Source organism: Scyliorhinus torazame, chromosome 16, assembly GCF_047496885.1.
Source record: "Scyliorhinus torazame isolate Kashiwa2021f chromosome 16, sScyTor2.1, whole genome shotgun sequence".
Taxonomy (NCBI): Eukaryota; Metazoa; Chordata; class Chondrichthyes; order Carcharhiniformes; family Scyliorhinidae; genus Scyliorhinus; species Scyliorhinus torazame.
In genome coordinates, this window is record NC_092722.1 from 35,452,900 (window position 1) to 35,476,817 (window position 23,918).

A 23,918-nucleotide genomic window follows, 5' to 3' on the forward strand; every position below is an offset into this window, starting at 1 on the left:
CCCACCAGAGGGAGAAACGGAGATAGTAGTGGCGATGGATGCCGAGAAAGCATTTGATAGAGTGGAGTGGGATTATTTGTGGGACGTGTTGAGGAGATTTGGTTTTGGAGAGGGGTATGTTAGATGGGTGCAGCTGTTGTATAGGGCCCCGATGGCGAGCGTGGTCACGAATGGACGGGGATCTGCATATTTTCGGCTCCATAGAGGGACAAGGCAGGGATGCCCTCTGTCCCCATTATTGTTTGCACTGGCGATTGAGCCCCTGGCGATAGCGTTGAGGGGTTCCAAGAAGTGGAGGGGAGTACTTAGGGGAGGAGAAGAGCACCGGGTATCTTTGTATGCGGACGATTTGCTACTATACGTGGCGGACCCGGCGGAGGGGATGCCAGAAATAATGCGGATACTTGGGGAGTTTGGGGATTTTTCAGGGTATAAATTGAACATGGGGAAAAGTGAGTTGTTTGTGGTGCATCCAGGGGAGCAGAGTAGAGAAATAGAGGACCTACCGTTGAGGAAGGTAACAAGGGACTTTCGTTACCTGGGGATCCAGATAGCTAAGAATTGGGGCACATTGCATAGGTTAAATTTAACGCGGTTGGTGGAACAGATGGAGGAGGATTTCAAGAGATGGGATATGGTATCCCTGTCAATGGCAGGGAGGGTGCAGGCGGTTAAGATGGTGGTCCTCCCGAGATTCCTCTTTGTGTTTCAGTGCCTCCCGGTGGTGATCACGAAGGCTTTTTTTAAAAGGATTGAAAAGAGCATCATGGGTTTTGTGTGGGCCGGGAAGACCCCGAGAGTGAGGAAGGGATTCTTACAGCGTAGCAGGGATAGGGGGGGGCTGGCACTACCGAGCCTAAGTGAGTATTATTGGGCCGCTAATATTTCAATGGTGAGTAAGTGGATGGGAGAGGAGGAGGGAGCGGCGTGGAAGAGATTAGAGAGGGCGTCCTGTAGGGGGACTAGCCTACAGGCTATGGTGACAGCCCCATTGCCGTTCTCACCGAGGAACTACACCACAAGCCCGGTGGTGGTGGCTACACTGAAGATTTGGGGACAGTGGAGACGGCATAGGGGAAAGACTGGAGCCTTGGGGGGGTCCCCGATAAGAAACAACCATAGGTTTGCCCCGGGGGGAATGGATGGGGGATATGGAATGTGGCAAAGAGCAGGAATAATGCAACTGAAAGATCTGTTTGTGGATGGGAAGTTCGCGAGTCTGGGAGCGCTGACCGAGAAATATGGGTTGCCCCAAGGGAATGCATTCAGATATATGCAACTGAGGGCTTTTGCGAGGCAACAGGTGAGGGAATTCACGCAGCTCCCGACACAAGAGGTGCAGGACAGAGTGATCTCAAAGACATGGGTGGGGGATGGTAAGGTGTCAGATATATATAGGGAAATGAGGGACGAAGGGGAGACTATGGTAGATGAACTAAAAGGGAAATGGGAAGAAGAGCTGGGGGAGGAGATCGAGGAGGGGCTGTGGGCAGATGCCCTAAGCAGGGTAAACTCGTCGTCCTCGTGTGCCAGGCTAAGCCTGATTCAGTTTAAGGTATTACACAGGGCACATATGACTGGAGCACGGCTCAGTAAATCTTTTGGGGTGGAGGATAGGTGTGCGAGGTGCTCGAGAAGCCCAGCGAATCATACCCATATGTTTTGGTCATGCCCGGCACTACAGGGGTTTTGGATGGGGGTGACAAAGGTGCTTTCAAAAGTAGTAGGAGTCCGGGTCGAACCAAGCTGGGGGTTGGCTATATTTGGGGTTGCACAAGAGCCGGGAGTGCAGGAGGCGAGAGAGGCCGATGTTTTGGCCTTTGCGTCCCTAGTAGCCCGGCGCAGGATATTGCTAATGTGGAAAGAAGCCAAGCCCCCGGGGGTGGAGACCTGGATAAATGACATGGCGGGGTTTATAAAGCTAGAGCGGATTAAGTTCGTCCTAAGGGGGTCGGCTCAAGGGTTCACCAGGCGGTGGCAACCGTTCGTCGAATACCTCGCAGAAAGATAGACGGAATGGGAAAAAGAAGGCAGCAGCAGCAGCCCAGGATCCGGGGGGGGGGGGGGGGGGGGGAGGAGGAACCAGAAGGACTCTCAGGGTTGTTAATATATACTGTATAGTATGTATAGGTCGTTGCTACAGATAATTATATATTGGACTGTTAAATTATATTTTTGGAGAGTGTTACTTGTGACAAGGCAGTTGCCAATTAGGGCTAGTTTTCATTTTTGTTATTTATTATTTATTCATTTTTTGTTTATAAAATAGGTCATTGTTATTTGTGTTGTTATAATATTGTGTAAAGGATGCACAATGTACTGTGTTGGTTGACCAAAAATTTTCAATAAAATATTTAATTTTTAAAAAAATTTACAATGGAGCTATCACCGTGTGTGGTAGGGTGCACATGGTGATTTTCATTCGTAAACACAGATACCAGTGTGTTTCTCCCCAGAGAAACAGGCAGGTTTCCCGACGAGATCTTCCCATACGTTGGCATATTTTTGGTAGGGATGTGGTTTATGCCAGTCTGATCCTTCTCCTCTCTCTCTTTCTTGGCTCTCTCTCTCTCTTTCTCCCTCTCTCTCTCTCTCTTTCCCCCCCCCCCCCCCCCCCCCCATCCTCTCTCTCTCCCTCCCAATAGGTTGCCGTATATGCCCCACTCCTTCAGGCCCTTGCATCCTGGCAGTGCCGTGGCCCTGCCATGTCCTCGAACCCCAGGCATGGTCATCACGGCTGATCTCCATTTGTGGAGACCAGTAGTGATTCTTGCCGCGCTACCTAAAACTGACAGGTGGGAACATTGCACGTTACTGGAAGATTTGGTGTTAAGCCAATGGTAAGCAGGTTCATGCCCTCGATGGCCCAGGGACATCGCAAACTGTTTGGAACGAGGTGCAAATCCCAATTCTGCCCTCTCCCTAAATTTTCCCGACATAGCGGAATTTGCACCTGGTGAAACGCATCTGGAAAATCGCCCCCAATATTTCACTTGTCTTAAAGAGTATAGACCACAGTAGTTGTCACACACCATCTACCTTTTGGCAGGAAGTACAGTTGACCAAATGCAGCTCAATCTTTGTTACGCTTATTTTGTCAAAATAAATATTGATATGGCGTCCTGGTACTGTCATTCACAATGTCCATAATTGCAAGATTGGGGTGAATAAATTTGTGGTTCTTGGCCACGTGTTATGGTTATTGAGTGAAGCCTGAATACTAACACGCTTATCAGTTGGAATCCTTATCAGTGTTCCCAGCTAACGTCTGTCATTCTTCCTGCTTATTGATCGATTCCTAGCCCATTAAGCATGCTTTGTAACATGGTTGTTTGAAGGGAAAATCATCTAAAATAAGATGTTTACAGTTCAGCTAAAAGGAGCTTAGCTAATTAATAAGCACCAGTTCACCGTTGCAATTTGAAAGGCATTTCTACTTTAAGATTAATTTTTAATTAATGCCTGATTGCCTATTAGGGGCGAAATTCTCCGACCCCCCCCCCTGCCGGTCGGAGAATTGCCGGGGGCTGGCGTGAATCCCGCCCCCACCGGTTGCCGAAGTCGGCGGGGGCGGGAATCGCGCCGTGCCAGTTGGCGGGCCCCCGCGCGCGATTCTCCGGCCCGGATGGGCCGAAGCCCCGCCACTAAAATGCCTGTCCCGCCGGCGTACATTGAACCACCTACCTTACCGGCGGGACAAGGCGGCGCGGGCGGGGTCCGGGGGGCCCCGGGGCGATCTGGCCCCAGGGGGTGCCCCCACGTTGGCCTGGCCCGCGATCGGGGCCCACCGATCCGCGGGCGGGCCTGTGCCGTGGGGGCACTCTTTCCCTTCCGCCTTCGCCATGGTCTCCACCATGGCGGAGGCGGAAGAAACTCCCTCCACTGCGCATGCGTGGGAAGCTGTCAGCGGCCGCTGACGCTCCCGCGCATGCGCCGCCCGGAGATGTCATTTCCGTGCCAGCTGGCGGGGCACCAAAGGCCTTTTCCGCCAGCTGGCGGGGCGGAAATTCGTCCAGCGCCGACCTAGCCCCTCAAGGTTGGGGCTCGGCCCCCAAAGATGCAGAGCATTCCGCACCTTTGGGGCGGCGCGATGCCAGTCGGCGGACATCGCGCCGTTTCCAGAGAATTTCGCCCCTGGTTTTTCAAAAATATCTTGCTTTATTTTTGTAAAATTGCTGCTCCTGGTGAGTTTAGATTATTATTGGATTTTGAGGCAATAGAAGTGAGGAGAAATAATGGCAGAGTTTTGTGATTTATTCAGAGGGTCCAAAAACAAAATATTTCCCCCTTTCCAGATGTACACCTGAGCTGTTGCATATTGTTATGTCACTTTTGTTGGTGCAATTTCATTTTTATCCCTGCATTTTTATTGAAATATAGACTAAAGACATTAATGGTAGTTGGCTCAGAGGAGTTAAAGCCCAATTCAGGAGGGTTCAGATGCAGTCCGATCCTGTTTTCTTTCCCTCTGCCTCTAACTCTTTTAAGGCTTTTCCCAGAACGATCAGACTCAAATTTTTCCCGCTTAACGTTTCTCCTATGGCATTCAGCACTCGTGTTTCAAACACAAATGTTGAAAAATGAAGTAAATAATTTTATTTTAAAAATCTACAGGAACATATGACGCTTCCGCATGCGGAATTAGCTAAAATTCAATTTGTTGACTGGAAAGTAGAGGCCAGGTTTTGCAAGGACGGTTTGAAATCTGTAACTTGGAAGGGGAATTAGCAAAGCCCTGAGATTATTAAGGTGTATTTACAAAGAGCACGTTTTCATTTACAAGGTGTTACATGCACGTATGTGTGCAAATCTACACCCAACTGAATATATAGGGATAGAAATAGTGACATTGCACAAAATATCAACTTTAATTTGCCTCCTAGTTTGAAAGGGAAACCGAGCTGCCTACTGTTGTATCGGTGTGCTCAGAAATTCATGAAATTCAATCTTGAAATAAAAAGTGCATGAGGAGTGTTCAGTTTCACCAGGACAGGCCATGATGATACTTTAATTGTGACTGTAAATGATGGCTATTCGAGCGCTGATAATTTGATGACTATGACCACTCTTCTAAAAGGCCCCAGACATCTTATTGGGTTCTGTTAAAGCTTACAGGTTCTAGTGCTCGTTTTCCAGCCCCTCATTAATGAGGGCACTTGGCTGACCTTCCATCGACTTTTTGTGCCTCAAAAGCACAAGAGTTTGACTTCTGATCTGAAACTACTTGGTTTTGAAGCCTGAAACACCAGCTTGTTTTAAATGTTCAACCTTGGGATTGGACTCGCTTTAAAGCAAAGTTAGGTTTCAGAAATAAAACTTTAAACAGTTTTTAGTCTTTCTTAAATCCCAAATCAAATTGCTACCCGATTTCTTTGTCAAAGTACAAAAACTGTTCACCAAGAGGTATGGGAGGGCAGATTACTATGGAGTAGGCGCATTGGCGTACACCCATTACCAACTGGGCAGTAACGGGTGCATCTTTGAAGGGCTTTCGAGCGAAGGTCACCAGTGATCCTACTGCGAAATGATTTTTTTTTAAATGCATGGAGGGATGTGAAAGACTCGGATCCTAGTGTGAAGCCTGTACTTGCTCACCACATTGGAAACTATGGCCAGAATTCACGTTTCCCGCTGGTGGCACAACCCCACCCACTGGGTTCCCGGCAGCATGGGATGGCTTCAATGGGAAATCCCACTGACAAGTGGCGGGAAGAGAGAATTCCGCCGCCAGTGAATGGCACGCCGCTGAGAAACACGCGGTCGGGGGCCCGGAGAATCCTGCCCTTTGAGCAATACATGGGGCAGCACCACCTATACCTCGTGAACAGTTCTTAAAAAAAATACTAACCATTAATAGCAGTCCAGAAAGTAATGTTACTATGAGATTAGATAGTGTTAGGAACATGTCAATCTAGGTATACTAGTTGTGTGTCAGTCCACCCAGCAATGCTGGTGCCTGAGAGGTGCCCAGGAAAGCAGTGACTGTCTGAAAGATGCTTTGCACTATTGCAGTCTGTCAGATTAATTATTTAAACAGTGTATTTGAGTAGCATCCTACCCATGTGTAATTAATTGCTTAATGGTGACTTTGATCTTCAGGACACAAGATTTTGTTGCTTTTGTTCTCTGGTGTTGCAGAGTCTTAACTCCTGTGCTGGCCGCAGGTGTTCTGCTGAATCAATGCCCTCAGCGGCTGGGAGTATTGACTTTCTTCTGAGGAAATTTTCTCTTTGATTGCGATCAGATCTATGAAGTACAAGTACAGCTGTTTGCCTGGTGACTCAGCAATCTTATTCAATGTGCAGCTGTGCCACACAGACCAAGAAGGTTCCAGGCAATGCATGTCTGATTAGATAGTGAGATGAGACGGGCAGCACGGTGGCGCAGTGGGTTAGCCCTGCAGCCTCTCGGCGCCGAGGTCCCAGGTTTGATCCCGGCTCTGGGTCACTGTCCGTGTGGAGTTTGCACATTCTCCCCGTGTTTGCGTGGGTTTCGCCCCCACAACCTAAAAGATGTGCAGAGTAGGTGGATTGGCCACGCTAAATTGACCCTTAATTGGAAAAAATGAATCAAAATTTTAGGGCAGCACGGTAGCATTGTGGATAGCACAATTGCTTCACAGCTCCAGGGTCCCAGGCTCGATTCCGGCTTCGGTCACTATCTGTGCGGAGTCTGCACATCCTCCCCTGTGTGCGTGGGTTTCCTCCGGGTGCTCCGGTTTCCTCCCACAGTCCAAAGATGTGCAGGTTAGGCGGATTGGCCATGATAAATTGCCCTTAGTGTCCAAAAATTGCCCTTAGTGTTGGGTGGGGTTGCTGGGTTGTGGGGATAGGGTGGAGGTGTTGACCTTGGGTAGTGTGCTCTTTCCAAGAGCCGGTGCAGACTCGATGGGCCGAATGGCCTCCTTCTGCACTGTAAATTCTGTGTAAATAGCCATGGTCTGATGTACTCAGCACAACATTGTGTAGCTGCAAAGTTTAGGCCGACATGATTTAAGACTTTCCCGATCTCTGTTTGGGCAGAGGTTGGAGGCAATACAGTTGGCCGCCCAGATTTCCTGTAAAGCCAGTCTGTAACCCCTGCCGGAAACTTGAGTTTGGATGTTTTGAGAACAGGTTTCAGTTCTGCTGGTGATGCCCTCTCCCCATTATGAGAAATGGTATGGTGCATTTGCTATCTAGCCTTGCACTTGGAGTTTTCCTTTTAGATCGGTACTGGAGGGTAATCAGTGACTGCGGAACCATTGCCCAGCAAGGAACAGTGCCCTTGACAAAAAGGAAAATGGCAATGATGCAAATAAAACAAATAAAATCTGTCCCAAGTATTCTCAATGCAGCAAATTTGGATACTTTCATGATGAAGTGGCAAAAAACTCTATTATTATATACTGTGCCCTTCGTTTTCCTTCAGTGAATATTCCTCTTCATACTAACAATCACTTGCAAATATTAGTAGCAGCCTCTCTAGTTAGCTATTTCATAATATTTAATATTAAATAGTTCACTTGTCAGGATTCTGTGCAGTATCATTCTGTCCATTAGTGTCAATGTGCAGCGGGAAATATTTGCACTTGAGAAACAGGAGATTTAATGGTGTATTATATGCCACGTAATTCACCCTTTAAATTTAACCCACTATCCATGACAGGCCATATATATATCTCAAAGTGCTCTCTTCAAATACACCACCAGTTTGGAAGAACGCCTATAATCATGCTGAGTATTTTCACAGTTGAAGTAGGCACACATTTCACACATCCACCATTGCACTTTACTGATCCCAATGACACTGATTTTTCTTATGTTCCGAGGCAAATTGAGGGAGGGGGCAGTCGACTAGAGGACTAATGTGTGGATCAGATTAATGCCAACAGCATGGGGGTTCGATCACTGTTCTGGCTGAGATAGATTTGGGACCTGCCTCCTTGTCCCATCCAAAGTAAAGATTATGGCTCCTTGCTTTGTTCAGCAAATAATTGCCACGGATGCCTTCAGATAGAGAACTGAGAAGGAAGAAGCAGCTAAATGACTGGATTCAAACCTTGCTGGAAGCTGGATTGACTGCTCAAATTCAATTTGCTTAGAACCAATAACAAATATCTGCGATCAGAGACATTCAGCACATCAATTTCTGAGGTTCAATAAACTTGGTTTGGTCTCACTGGAACGAAGGAGGATGAAGGACGACCTGATAGAGGTCTACAAAATTATGAGGGGCATAGGCAAAGTGGATAGTCAGAGACTTTTTCCCAGGGTAGATGGGTCAATTACATGGGGGTATAGGTTTAAGGTGTGAGGGGCAAGGTTTAGAGAAGATGTACGAGGCAGGTTTTTTACACAGAGGGTAGTGGGTGCCTGGAACCCGCTGCCGGAGGGGGTGGTGGAAGCAGGGACGATAGTGACGTTTAAGGGGCTTCTTGACAAATACATGAATAGGATGGGAATAGAGGGATACGGACCCCGGAAGTGTAGAAGATTGTAGTTTAGACGGGCAGCATGGTCGGCGCAGGCTTGGAGGGCCGAAGTGCCTGTTCCTGTGCTGTACTTTTCTTTGTTCTTTGTTTGTTCTGCCCCTGCCTGCTGGCACAGTAGCACAGTGGTTTGCACTGTTGCTTCACAGTCCCAGGTTTAATTCCCGGCTAGGGTCACTGTTTATGCACGTTCTCCCTGTGTCTGCTTGGGTTTCCTCCGGGTGCTCCGGTTTCCTCCCACAAGTACCGAAAGACGTGCTATTAGGTAATTTGGACATTCTGAATTCGCCCTCCGTGTACCCAAACAGGCGCGGAATGTTGACTAGAGGCTTTTCATTGTAACTTCATTGCACTGTTGATGTAAGGCTACTTGTGACAATAAAGATTATTATTATTATCTTCTCATCTGCATTCCATCATTTGTTAGCATCTTAACATTGAGAACAGATCCTCGTTACTTCATCCCTACACACAGTGTCTTCCACTAATCCTGATATCTGACTGCTTTGTTCTTTTAAATTTATTTGCTGCGGAGACTATTCTGGTAAAGGATGAATCTGAAGGCTTGTCCTGGCTGATCAATTCACAGAAATTAATATGAGAAACATTATGAAATGAGATTAGTAATGATCTGCAAGTCACCATACACTTCCAGTGTGATGATGCTAACCTGCGTTTAAAGATTTGTTTTGACTAATATCCTGGGCACTCGACTCATTCCTGCTCTTCTGTCTTTCCCAACAGGTTTATGCTGGTGTTGGCTAGCAATCAACCAGAGCAGTTTGACTGGGCTATCAATGATCGCATTGATGAGATTGTTAACTTTGATCTACCAGGACTTGACGAGAGGGAGCGACTGGTCCGGCTATATTTTGACAAATATGTCCTGAAACCTGCCACAGAAGGAAAACAGTACGTATCTAATTTACTCTCTTTTTTAGTGACTATTGAATAACCTTGCCGTGATCTTTTCCAATTTTTCTCATTTTGTTGTTTTTTAAATTTCTCTTCTTGCTCCCGTTTCAACTTGGACTGCCTTTGAAATACCCACCCTGTGTTGTGTTGAGACTAAGGCCGGGCTGGCAACTAACATTGCTGCTCATGACCGGTGTCCGGGATATGCACAGAGCTGTTTGTCCTCCTGCTTTAACTGATGTTTTCTGTTCCTGAGGAGAAACATCCCTCGAAAGACTGAAGCAGACTTGGATTCACAGTTTTTTTTTTTTAATTGCTGCCCCAAGTGTGACCAACTGCAGCACGAATGCTGTTTCCGCGTCTGATTGTTCAGCCGCACAGCTCTGCTCGGGGGAGCAGAATGCTACGGCTGCTTTAATTATGAAATAGAAACAGAAAATGCTGGCGATACTCGGCAGGTCAGACAGATTTTCTGCTTTTAGCTCTGCCCAGAAACCTGTTCACACCGGAACTGGTGTAATGGGAGTAGATGCTCATGGGGGTTGAAACTAACCATCTAGCACCCACCCCAAATTTTACCCTGGATCACCACGTGGTCTGGTAACATTTTACAGCGGCTCCAACAAATTGTGGCATTCCCTGATTTTACGTGTGGGGATTTGTCAGATTTTACAGAATTGCACTCGCAGAGGAACTCCGCTGCAGCTGTTTTAAAAAATGAAGTCTTTCACTTTATCAGTTTAGGCTGGATTCCAGGGAAAATACATTAGCTCCCTGGGCGTCTTTTACATGAAGTTTGAAAATGTCAGCAGAAGCTTGACATTGAGTCACTGGCTTAACATGATTTAAACTCTCTGCCAGCCACCCCCTTTTGTATAGTGTAGTGAATGGTTGTATGACATTCTATTTAGCTCCTTTTAAAAACTGCACTGCTAAGCTGATGAGAGATGGGAAGATAAAATTAGGTTACCCACATGTTCAGGTGGACAGATAAGCTCCTTGTACCATGGGTGGCATAGTAGCACAGTGGTTAGCTCTGTTGCTCCACAGCGCCAAGGACCCAGGTTCGATTCCCGGCTTGGGTCACTGTCGGAGTCTGCACATTCTCCCCGTGTCTACGTGGGTTTCCTCTCACAAGTCCCGAAAGACGTGCTTGTTAGGTGAATTAGACATTCTGAATTTCCCTCAGTGTGCCCAAACAGGCGTCTGAGTGTGGTGACTCGGGGATTTTCACAGTAACCTCATTGCAGTGTTAAGTAAGCCTATTTATGACACTAATAAAGATTATTATTATTATTATTTGAAGAGCAGGTGGATGTTTCTCCTTGTGTCCTGACCAGCCTTCATTCCTTAACATCACAGGTTAACTGGTTATTCAACTTGTGACTGTCTGTGGGACCTACTTGTGCACTAATTTGCTGATGTGATTGCCCGCATTACAGCTCTTCACTGGGTGTGAAAGGTATTAGGGTGCTTGAGGCTATACAAATGAGAGTTTTTGTTTTATGTAAACTGCAGCCCCTGGCTTAAAGCTGTATCCCTTGGCTTGAGTTACTTTGTCCCAGTATTTAATCTTAATCCCGCAGTTTGAAGGTCACATGAGACAAATACTAAGCAGCAATTATGAACCTAAAGAGGCTCACTGGCCATGGACATGTCATTTACAGCGCTCTTGAGCATCTGCTTCTGCTTCACAGGCGCCTGAAAGTGGCTCAGTTTGACTATGGCAAGAAATGCTCCGAGCTTGCTCGGGTGACTGAAGGGATGTCGGGCAGAGAGATTTCCAAACTTGGAGTGGCCTGGCAGGTATGGATTTTGTTTATTTCTCATTATGTCATTTGGCCATGTAACAGCTGGAACAATGATATATCCACTTACTGTGGCAAGATCTGGAAAGATAATGAAAATGGTTTGTGCTCATTAAATAAAACAGTTTTTTTCCCTCCGGGTTGGAACGTTTCTGCACGTATTACAGGAGTCGCTCTTTCAGATTAAACTCTGGTTGGTCATTCTCTCAAATCTGAGTGGTGAAGTTTTCTGTCTTTCAAGGGCAATGGGGGAGATTGCCAAAATCTCTTGTTGATGCTGAAAATATTAACTTCTCCGCTGCTTTTATTCCAGTTGAGCTTGACTAATGTCTGTAGAAACGAGATATGTGGGAGCCCAAATCCGAATGATATTCTATCTTTGGTGTGTGTGTGTGAATTCTTTCTCTGCTTTTAATGGATTTTGACATACTGAAAATTCTGATTAGAGTTTCTGTGAAACAGTACCACTGGAAGAGTTGATTTTCTTTGTGGGGGGAGAGAATTGGATTATAAATGTTAATGGGAGATAGTTGCAGGGGGAAATGGGACTAACTGGGGTGAATCTTTTGGGCTGGTACAAGCATGATGGGCTGAATGGTGTCCTGTGCCACATAGAACATACAGTGCAGAAGGAGGTCATTCAGCCCATCGAGTCTGCACCGACTCATTTAAGCCCTCACTTCCACCCTATCCCCGTAACCCAATAACCCCTCCTAACCTTTTTTTTTGGTCACAAAGGGCAATTTATCATGGCCAATCCACCTAACCTGCACATCTTTGGACTGTGGGAGGAAACCGGAGCACCCGTAGGAAACCCACGCAGGCACGGGGAGAACGTGCAGACTCCGCACAGACAGTGACCCAGCGGGGAATCGAACCTGGGACCCTGGCGCTGTAAAGCCACAATGCTAACCACTTACGCTACCGTGCTGCCCATATATTTGCTCTTCCCGAGTAGTTTTGTAGGCTCCAACTTGTGGATGAGCAATGACCAGTCACCTCTATTTTTATTATGTGGAGATGCCGCATCTATTTTTATTGTCATATGACAGTCTGGTACAGAGCCCTACCAACTCAATGGAAGCTGCCATCTTCAGAAAGCAAGATTGGAGCATTGTTTCAGCTGGGACTGAGATCAGTTCCGCAGCACCCTTCTGTGTCCCTGACAGATGCTGTCACACAGAGACAGTGGACTGTGCTGCAGGAGACCTCATCCCTCCCGATACCCAAGGCCCCTTTTTCTGTTCCCTGCCACTGAGTTGATGTTCGGTGCTCTCTGAGCACCGGGCAGGCCTAGAGTCTGATTAAGTCTGCTACATATTTGAGTCGGCCCGGATGCCCTCTGGCTGCCTCGCTGTGCTTCAGCTTGAAACTCGCCCCTTACAGTGGGAGATTGACATGAGGGGGATAAAATGTTGCCTGGGTGTTTGTTCTTTTTAAAGGCAGTTTCCTTTTCTGCATCCTTTGGGGTCACAGCAAATGCAGCCTCTATGTCAGGTTAGTGTTGTGGTAATCAAGGCTCGGCTCTCTTCAGCATTGATCTGTCTGTTAAATGACTTCATGTGTACTATAAATGGCCTTTGTTTTTCCAGTTGTACTTCCTATGCCTAATTCCCAAAAGGCACTCACTTTCCCAGGTGATTGGTAATTACAACAGATGGGCTTTTTTTCAGCATTGTGACTACATTGGCTGTCATTACGCATTCTCTACCCTGTATGTGTGTGTTTTGAGGAGGGGGGTGACAACTGTTTAATTCCTTCCTAACTGCTGTTAAATTGAGTATCCTATGTAAATACACACTGGTTATTGTTTTCCCTGTAGGTGAGAGCGAGTTTCTGGCTGCTTCTCAATTTAACAAGTTATCATACCTAATTGAATTCTTGCTCACAGTGTTGGATTATTAACACTTTCTCAGTTTTACTGCATTTTTAACCCTAGTCCAGTCGGATGTTTACAACTGACTTTTGCTGGATTTAATGAAGCTACTGCCTGGCCTGAAGGTAGCAGGAAATTTACAGTAAAAGTCCTTTGATCCTGAGAGACCTGTGCTTGCTTCCAGGTGAATAATTGCAGCCACTTGAGTCTGTTGGACTGAGTTTACCCAGGCGCTTAACCTCTGTCAGATTTACAGTTGATGCTTCCACATGACCTGTGTTCTTGGCTCTCAGATCTGCAGGTAGCTGAATTCTTGCGTTGATCCAGTCAACACTCACCACGGAATGAGTGACAGAACTTGAAGGCAGACTGGGCACAGCCAGAGTATGATTTTTGTTTTTCTCTCTGAGGCTGTACTGATACATACTGCCATTGTTTTTTTTTTTAAAAACAAGGAGGCAACATGCAAGGGGCCTGCAAACACGGACCTGTCTTTTAGTTAATTTAGTTTCCTTCGGTTTAGCCATAAGAAAGATGATGAACAATGTTTTAAAATTAAATTGAAGACGGTTAAAGTGGTGAAGTTGTTTGCCTTTAATGGTGGTATCCTTTGTGGCGTGTGCTGTTACCGCACTCTCTGTATTGGAGGAGTACGGGTGGAAGAGTTGATCAAAGCAAATGCTGGCAAATAACTGACCAGACTCTGACTTATAAAAATGATGAACAGGCTGCAGTAGCTTCAGGTTTTTGCATTATTCCCCATTTCGCTCGTTGAACGTGGACTCAGTCGACTTTAGCATACTGCAGACATTCGACAGATTGGTTGCTCATTTGAGCAGATGGTGTCAGATCCATAGTGGGGTTATTTGCTTGACAGTGAAGGATTTCTTAAAGTTTAAAAAGTGAGCATGCACATTCTTCCTCATTTTGGAACAACAATGGCAAGCATTTGCATTTATGTAGAGCCTTTCACATCCTCGGCACTTTGCAATTTACGGATCAGAAAATACTGAATTACTGTAATTTCTTATTTTGTAGTTTAGGGCAATGAGATAAATAATAAGTTAATCTGTTGATTTTAAGGAACCCCTCCCACCCCATCTCTTAACAGAGTAGCATGGAATCTTTCACATCCACTTGAATGGAAAGAATTTACCATCACGTTTGCAAGGTGGAACCTCCAGCAATACAGTATATGCTCGGTGTTGCACTGAAGTGTCAGCTTAGATTGTGTGTTCATCCTGGAGGGGAGCTTGAAAACATAACCGTCTGACTCTGATGTGAGTGCTATCACTGAGCCAACCTGAAATGCAGCAAAGCAAAGGTATAATTCATCTAACAGCCCAGGTTAGCAATGCTGCTTGCCTCCACACCCAGTGCGACTGACTGCTCAAGGGAGATGGCTAATGATTTTTTTTTTTCCCTCTTCAGAGAATAGTAAGCAGCATCTCTTTGACTGAGTTTGGAACCAAGGTTACTCCCTATCAGATATGGTAATCTAGTACCTGAAGCAAACAGGTCCCATAGTATTCTGAGCTTGAGTGGTGTTGAGACTAGGAAAGAATGTTTAACCCCTGTGAGAATCATTGGGTAAAGTTTCAACATTTCTATTTGATTAACTACAATTTAATTCATTTTAGCTGTTCCAATATTCTAAAATCCAACCAATATCCAAAAGAAACTAATTTAAAACTGGTTTTATTTAGGGCGGCATGGTAGCACAGTGGTTAGCACTGCTGCCTCACGCGCTGAGGACCCGGGTTCGACCCCGGCCCCGGGTCACTGTCCGTGTGTGGAGTTTGCACGTTCTCCCCGTGTCTGCGTGGGTCTCACCCCCACAACCCAAAGATGTGCAGGGTCGGTAGATTAGCCACGCTAAATTACCCCTTAATTGGAAAAAAAACCATTTTAAAATATAACTGGTTTTATTTGGTGTATAAGTTGACTAACTGATTGGGTGATTTTCATTGTCCATTTATTGGAAGAGCTTTTGTGGGAATTGCAGAGCAATTGGGAATTATCATTTACAACATAGGCTTAATATGAAAATAGGAAAGGATAATCCTAGCTTCTTGCTCCAATAATGTTAACAATACTCAGCTGCTGACCAGTTAGACCAACCAGAAAGTCTAAACACCTCCCCGTGTCATTCAACCACATTTCCATTGCTGATTCTCTTACCATCAACATCTGAGGAATCGGCATTAACCACAAATGTAACTGAAGCAGCTGTACAATTACTGTGACTAGAAGATCAGATTAATTGGCTGTGAATTCTCCCGTAGGTAACTGATCTCCTGACTTTCTAAAGCCTCTCCATTTACCAGGCACAAGTCCGGAATGTGGTGAATGCTCTCCACTAGCCTGGATGAGTGAAGCTCTAACAACACTCCAGAAGCTCCACACCATCCAGGGCAGAACAACCTGCTGGTTTGGCATACCAATCACCACCGCAAATATTCGCCCTCTCCACGACCAGTGCATTACAGCAGCAGTGTGTTCTATCTACAATAAGACGTCTTACAACACCAGGTTAAAGTCAACAAAGAACAAAGAAAAGTACAGCACAGCAACTGGCCCTTCAGCCCTCCAAGCCCGTGCCGAAAATGCTGTCTGACTAAACTACAATCTTCTCCACTTCCTGGGTCCATATCCCTCTATTTCCATCCTATTCATGTATTTGTCAAGATGCCCCTTAAATGTCACTATCGTCCCTGCTTCCACCACCTCCTCCGGCAGCGAGTTCCCGGCACCCACTACCTTCTGTGTAAAAAAAACTTGCCTCGTACATCTCCTCTAAACCTTGCCCCTCCACCTTAAACCTATGCCCCCATGTAATTGACCCCTCTACCCTGGGGAAAAGCTTCTGACTATCCACTCTGTCTATGCCCCTCATAATTTTGTAGACCTCTATCAGGTCGCCCCTCAACCTTCGTCATTCCAGTGAGAACAAACCGAGTTTATTCAACCGCTAATGCCCTCCATACCAGGCAACATTCTGGTAAATCTCTTCTGCACCCTCTCTAAAGCCTCCACATCCTTCTGGCAGTGTGGCGACCAGAATTGAACACTATACTCCAAGTGTGGGCGAACTAAGGTCCTATACAGCTGCGGGCGGGTGTCGGGAGGGTCGCAGAGCCGTCCGTCGCGGCGTTCCCATTCGTGTGCATCAGCCACAGCAGCCAGCTTTTAACAATGCCGCCTGCGATCGGCTTTGAAAATGACGGCTGCGACCACATTTTAAAAATGCGGGCGCACTGCGCATGCGTGCCCGCTCGTCGGTGCGTATGCGCTGAACCATGCCTCCTCCTGACGTCAGGAGAAGATTTTTTTTAAAATTCATTGTATTCTTCCTGCCTGAAGCGAGGCAGAGAGCAGGTCACGCTCGAAAACCCCGAAAGCTGACGTCGCGTGCTTTGGCCATGATTGCGAATCCTCCATTTTGGCAGAAGCAAATGAGGACCATGCAGGCTCACCTTTGCATCAAAAGTCAGAGATTATGGTGCGTCGCGAAGGTCGGCCGGCGTGGGTCCCGAAGGTTGGCCCCTTGGTAAAAATGGGTCCCCGTAAAAAAAAGTTTAAAAAACACTGGTCTACAGCACAGAAAAGGCTGTTCAGCCCATCGTGTCTGCACCATTCAAAAACAACCACCTATTTAATCAATTTTCTAGCACTTAGCCTTGCATACCTTGGCATCGCAAGTGGACATCTAAATATTACTTAAATGAAGGTGGCACAGTAATTAGCACTGCAGCCTACGGCGCTGAGGATTCGGGTTCGAATCCCAAATCCCGCACTGTCCGTGTGGAGTTTGCGCATTTTCCCCGTGTCTGCTTGAGTTTCACCCCCACAACCCAAAGATGTACAGGTGAGGTGGATTGGCCACGCTAAATTGCCCCTTAATTGGAAAAAATAAATAATTGGGTACTCTAAATTTATTTTTTTTAATATTACTTAAATGTTAAGAGGGTCTCTGCTGCCACCTCCCTTTCCGGCAGCGAGTTCCAGACTCCCACCACCCTCTGGGTGAAATGGTTTTACCTCACTTCCCCTCTAAACCTCCTGCCCCTCACCTTAAATCTATGCATCCCCCTGGTCATTGATCCCTCCCACCAAGAGGAAAAGTTTCTTCCTGTCCATTCTATCTATGCCCCTTATAATTTTATAGATCTCAATCATGTCCCACCTCAGTCTCGTGCTCCAAGGAAAACAATCCCAGTCTGTCCAATCTCTCTTCATAGCTAAAACTCACCAGCCTGGGCAACATCCTGGTAAATCTCGTCTGCACCCTTTCCAGTGTTATCACATCCCTTTTAATATGAGGATTCTAGAACTGCACACAATACTCTAGCTGTGGTCTAAGCAATGTTTTATACAGTTCCAGCATAACCTCCCTACCCTGTCACAGCTAATAAAGGCAAGTATACCATATGCCTTCATAACCACTTTATCCACCTTCCCTGTCACCTTAAGGGATGGATGTACATGCACACCAAGGTCCCTCTGATCCTCGGTGCTTCCCAGGGTCCTGCCGTTCAGCATGTATTCTCTTGCCTTGTTTGTGTTGCCTAAGTGCATCACCTCACACTTAATAATAATAAGCATTATTAGTGTCACAAGTAGGGTAACACTGCTATGAAGTACTGTGAAAATCCTCTAGTTGCCACACTTTGGGTACACATTGGGAGAATTCAGAATGTCCAATTCCGCTAACAAGCACGTCTTTCGGGACTTTGTGGGAGGAAACCCACAGTGTCATGGGGGGGGGGGGGGGGCGTGCAGACTCTGCACAGACAGTGAGCAAAGCCGGGAATCGGACCCGAGTCCCTGGCACTGTGAAGCAACCGTGCTAACCACTGTGCAACCGTGCCGCCCATCCGGATTGAATTCCATTTGTCACTGATCAGCCTATCTGACCAGCCTGTCTATATCGTCCTGTAATCTAAGGCTGTCCTCCTCATTGTTTACCACCCCACCAATTTTTGTATCATCTGCAAACTTATTGATCAACCCTCCTACATTTATATCTAAATCATTTATATGAACACAAACAGCAAGGGCCCCACCACTGATCCCTGCGGGACCCCACTGGACACAATCGTCCAGTCAGAAAAACACCCTTCAACCATCACTTGGAGTATAATGTTCAATTCTGGTCGCCACACTATCAGAAGGATGTGGAGGCTTTGGAGAGGGTGCAGAAGAGATTTACCAGGATCTTCTCTGGTATGGAGGACATTAGCTATAAGGAGAGGTTGAATACACTCGGTTTGTTCTCACTGGAATGACGGAGGTTGAGGGGTGACCTGATAGAGGTCTACAAAATTATGAGGGACATAGACAGAGTGGATAGTCAGAGGCTTTTTCCCAGGGTAGAGGGGTCAATTACATGGGGGCATAGGTTTAAGGTGGAGGGGCAAGGTTTAGAGGAGATGTACGAGGCAAGTCTTTTTACACAGAGGGTAGTGGGTGCCTGGAACCCACTGCCGGAGGAGGTGGTGGAAGCAGGGACGCTAGTGACATTTAAGGGGTGTCTTGACAAATACATGAATAGGATGGGAATAGAGGGATACGGACCCCAGAAGTGCGGAAGATTTTAGTTTAGACGGGCAGCATGGTCGGCGCAGGCTTGGAGGGCCGAAGGGCCTGTTCCTGTGCTGTACTTTTCTTTGGTCTTTGTTCATCACCCTCTGCTTCGCAGCCAATTCTAGATCCAATTTGCTAAATTTCTTTGGACCCCTTGGCTTCTTATCTTCGATATCAGTCTCCCATGGAGAACCTTGTCAAAAGCCTTGCTGAAGTTCAAGTAGAATTTGTCAAATGCATTGCCTTCATCTGCATACGTGGTCACCTCTTTGAAAAATTCAATCAAGTTGGTCAGACATGATCTCCCCTTAGGAAAACCATGCTGACTGTTGATTACATACCTGGAACATACAGTGCAGGAGGCCATTCGGCCCATCGAGTCTGCACCGACCCACTTAAGCCCTCACTTCCACCCTATCCCCGTAACCCAATAACCCCTCCTAACCTTTTTTTTTGACACTAAGGGCAATTTAGCATGACCAATCCACCTAACCTGCACGTCTTTGGAATGTGGGAGGAAATGTGAGCACCCGGAGGAAACCCAGGCAGACATGGGGCGAACATGCAGACTCCGCACAGACAGTGACCCAGCGGGGAATCGAACCTGGGACCCTGGTGCTATGAAGCCACAGTGCTAGCCACTTGTGCTACCGTGCTGCCCATAATCCCTGCCTCTCCAAATGCAGATTATTTCTGTCTCTCAGAATTGTTTCAAACTATATGAACATTCAGTAGGATTATCAACACCAACTCCTACTGGCATTGTGCTGGCATTTTTAAAAATAATGTCAGCCCGTGCGGGTTCTGTGAAATTTGATATTTCATAAACCAAAGTCTATAAGTGCTCATGCCTGACGCATGCGCATCTAAATCCAGTGAAGTCTTGTTCTGACGTCAGCACCAGAATGACTACTTATTACCATTTCTTCATCTCCTTAATGTCCTGTAATTAACCAAACACTGACGTGTGTCTCAGTCAGCATCTGTGTTCCTCCTGCCAGTTTGGGGAAACAATGGAATGACCAATCTGTTTGAAAATAAAGCACAAAGGTTGCAGTTTTAATAACTTCTGGAACAATTTTTTTCAGCGTTATTGTCCTGGTTATTTTTCCAAATTTAGTCTCCAGATTACTGTCGTCTTTTGAGGCAGAAGGAATAAAGATGAGGAGTTATGCTGCATAGCTGAACGTTTTTAAATGCTGGGTTTGAGTACAATGCCGTTGGTTGGACTAGTGGTCTGAGGAAAGGATTGAATTGATGGGAATTTCGCGCTAATGAGTAGATGCCACTGTGGTGCTTGTGACTATCATTACTATAAAAATCCATCTCGATAATTTGTCAGATCTGTTCCGAAATTAAGTAGCTCATTCAGTTCTAGATGCACGTATTGATGCACTGTCTGCAGGAGTAATTATGGCTGTAAATCTGCAGCTTTTACACACGGGGCCCCAATCTGATGGTGAACTGGAATTGTATGGAACTAATCTCCATGTACTTAGATTTGCTCCAACTGGGCGGCACGGTGGCGCAGTGGTTAGCACTGCTGCCTCACTGTGCTGAGGTCCTGGGTTTGATCCCGGCCCGGGTCACTGCCTGTGTGGAGTTTGAACATTCTCCCCATGTCTGAGTGGGTCTTGCCCCCCAGAACCCAAAGATGTGCAGCTTAGGTGGATTGGCCATGCTAAATTGCCCCTCAATTTGGAAAAAAAAATAATTGGGTAATTAAAAAAACAACTCGCTCCAGCTGATGATGGAACCAAAGCTATGTCCAAATATGTCTAACAGTGTATGACTGTACTGCCTGGTGCAGGATTGAACCATGAAGTGTGTGCATGCACTGGCCAGTGAGGTACTGAGCCATGAAGTGGATGCATGCATTACACGGTGATCTCCTGGGCCATACTCAAGTTCCAGGTTCGAATATGTTTATACTGATTTCATTTTGGATCCGTCTCCATGCTACAGAACAGAAAAATCAACCAGGTTTCCTACTCATTAGTATCCAGTACCCCTCGCTGGATCAGAAAGGTTGCATGCTTTCTGCGCTCTTTAGGTTAGTCTGCTCAACATGGCCAGGCCAAGTCTCTGAGGTGCTTATGAAACTGGTGCCCAACGTTAGTCACTGCATGTGGAAAAGGACAGGAGGAAATTGGAAAGAAAGAATAGCATGTGCATGTCAGGCTAGCAGAACACCATCCTGCCAGAGTTCATGACTGTTGGTCTGTTATACCTCAGAGTACCTGGAGTGGCCAACGTCTGGTTTTCGACTGTCTGTGGGCTGATAACATTTTGTATTGAGGTGGAAAATTCAACTCGTTCAACATTCCTCCTCTCAATGACCTCTGGAATACGGGCCTAACCCGCACCGGTGGTGACATCACCCCTGCTCAGTGCTCTCCCAACAGCGAACCCCAACAAAGTAAACAAGCTCACCTTGGAACATTGGTTCCCTCTTGCTTGTTTTTAATCCATTTGCCTTAGATTCTTTGTATTCACTAACAGTGGAGTGCTTGGCAGCTCCCTAGCCCGTTAGAACTGGCACACTATGTGTTTATTCTGTCAGATCTGATTCACTTGTTTAAAAACAAAATCTGCAGCAGGAGACCGAAAAGCAGGTGATAAATTCATTTGTAAAATGTCTGAAAGGAAGGCTTTCTTTGAATAAATCTCACATTTGAAACATGTTTGTGATTTGTCACTGGAGAAAGTCCTGACAGGGAATTTTTTTTTTTTTTCAAAACAACACCTTTTTAAATGCCACTAGTTGGGTTTCACTTTTGTTGCCTGCCTAGTTGGTGTGGTCTGAGACTCTGTGCATTCTCGGTAACTGATCTGCTTGTCCTCCCCTGTTCTGCAGGCTGCAGCATACGCCTCTGAGGATGGTGTTCTGACTGAGGCAATGATCGATTCCAGGGTGACTGACGCAATTCGGCAGCACAAGCAGAAAATGCAGTGGTTGAAGAATGAGGGCAGGGAGAAGACCAAAGGCATGGAGCATCTTGTGCCACCCCTTCCAGAGGGCACACCAGTTTGAGTGTCCAGCAAAACAGTGCTTGCACCCAGCAACTGGAACGGAGAATCCCTGAATTGAACTGAACTGCACCAACGTAAAACGTGCTTGAGCATGCACTGCACTCTCTTATGTTTGTCCAGTGGTACGGGCAGCTTTGCACGTGACTTCAACCCAGACAGCAGTCAGTTAATGCCCTGTTGGACCCCCACCTCGCAGTCGAGTCGGTTTTTGTCTGTACATTTTGTAACCGGTTGGAGGCAGTTTGTTAATGAGGAGACTTGAAATAGCATTCCTGCCAGCCTCAAGTCTGTCATACCAACTATAACAACTGTTCATCCTGTGTCATTCATCTCTTGGAGCTGCTAAGTTTTCAGTGTGGACTGCCTGAGCTGGGAGGAGAGTATGATGGTGAACTCTGTGCAGTTAAGTATCTGTGCATTAGAAGATGTTTTACATTGATGTGGTGTATTTTGGTTCTGGGTTCTTCGACTCACAACACTGGCCATAATCTAGAATTGGATTCATCATGTTTGAGACCGAATCCCTTATTGTCCGCCTACCTCAAATGTATTTCTTGAAATAGATATTTTTGCCTTTTAAAAAAAAAACAGATCACGGGGGAATGACTGCCATTTTACATCAGTGGTGTGATTGAGAAATCATTGGTTTGCAACTCAGTAGGTCACTGAACTGAGTTTGACTGTGTTGAGAAATTAAAACCACCCAAAAACGGTTGCTGAACTTTACAAATAAAGTGGGAGTGAGGACTGTCGGGGGAGTCCAAGTCTCTTTCTATTGTCAGATAGAATTTCACATGGTCATGGCATGTTGATGCAGTCTGCATGGAATTAAACAAAGCTGCTAGCTGGACCCTTTACATCTGTCCTGTTTTTCCAGAGTTGGGAGTGCGGTGTGCCGAACAGTCCGATAGGGTTGGAATAGTTTCCACACCCACTCCCTTGTCCCTTTTGTTTTCGATGGTGACTACTACACACATCATATTTGATGAGAGCCTAGTTTGAAATTTGCCATGTTATTATGCCTTATTGGTGATTCTTGTTTCCCTGTGTTTAAAATGGAGACGTCACCAATGAAAGGTTGCTCCATATGAGCAGCCGGTTTCTCATCTAAATTACTGCCAAGAAAAATCAAATGCACTTTTAGCCAGTCTGTAATGTCCTTCAGCCCTCTGCCCGAATATTCAGAATCCCTCTCGCAAGAGTATCTGCAGATGCTGAGTTGCTGTTGAAAACCACTGGTGAACATCATTGAAAGACTGAAGTGAAAGTAACAGGAGTACCTTAAATTATGTTTGGGCCTGGGGGCCAAGTGGGGTTTCCGGTCTGTCATATATATTCTAAGTAAACCATTTAATTGTTGAAATGACCCTGGTGATTTTACATAAAGCTCACGTTTCCTTTTGTACATTTGTCGAACGTGTACAGAATTCCATCAAGTTTTTTTAAACTTACCACATCACTATATTCCAAATGTGGAATGATTTTAATTTGATAAATCCTTTTTTTATTGGATTAAACATGTAAATCCTGCTTTATCTAATAAAGAGATAAGCTATTAGAAGATGGTTTATTTTGCAAAAGACAAGTTCAGAGTTGTTGAAAGTGTAGAATGTTATTGCTAACTATGGAATCTCTTCATTTTGTATCTAACCCGTGTTTATAGTCTGCATTTAGTAAAGCTTCCTCCAGGTGGGGTACAGCCAGGATTAAATGCAGGTCCTTAGACTACGTATGCTGTTAGTGCCATCAATTCCTCCCCCACCGACCACCCCAATAATCACACCCTCCAGCCAAGACCAAATTTTAATGGCCTGTTTATGTAGTGGGCCACTTGTGTGCCTGAGATGTGACTTACTATACAACTCCTTTAGGTGGGGCCTTTCATCCAGTAAGGTGGGATGCAGTCAAGTTTAAAAACATATGGGGACTGATTCTCCAACCCCCCCCCCACCGGGCAGGAGAATCCCGGGGGGGGGGGCGGCGCGAATCCTGCCCCGACACCGGCTGCCGTATTCTCCGCCGCCGATTTCCGGGCGGAAGTGGGGTTCACTGATTAGCAAATTCTTAGAATGATCTCACAGTCAATCATCTCAGTTCCAGGACATCCCTGCAGGAGTCCCTCAGGGCAGTGTCCAGGCCCAACCATCTTCAGCTGCTTCATCAATGACCTCCCTTCCATCAGGTCAGCAGTGGGGATGTTACAGTGGAAAGATTGCTGATGACTGCACAA

The 23,918-nt window shown here is 46.1% G+C and overlaps 1 protein-coding gene across 1 annotated transcript in view; it reads left to right on the plus strand.

Annotated features, from left to right (window-relative positions):
• atad3 (ATPase family AAA domain containing 3) overlaps positions 1-23,249 on the plus strand; it is a 64,324-nt gene extending 41,075 nt beyond the window's left edge. The window contains exons 14-16 of the mRNA XM_072478242.1: positions 9,215-9,382; positions 11,083-11,191; positions 21,513-23,249. Of these exons, the coding sequence (XP_072334343.1) occupies positions 9,215-9,382; positions 11,083-11,191; positions 21,513-21,689 (454 nt within the window). The 3' untranslated portion in view covers positions 21,690-23,249. The remainder of the gene's footprint in view (positions 1-9,214; positions 9,383-11,082; positions 11,192-21,512) is intronic.
• Positions 23,250-23,918: the final 669 nt, after the last annotated feature.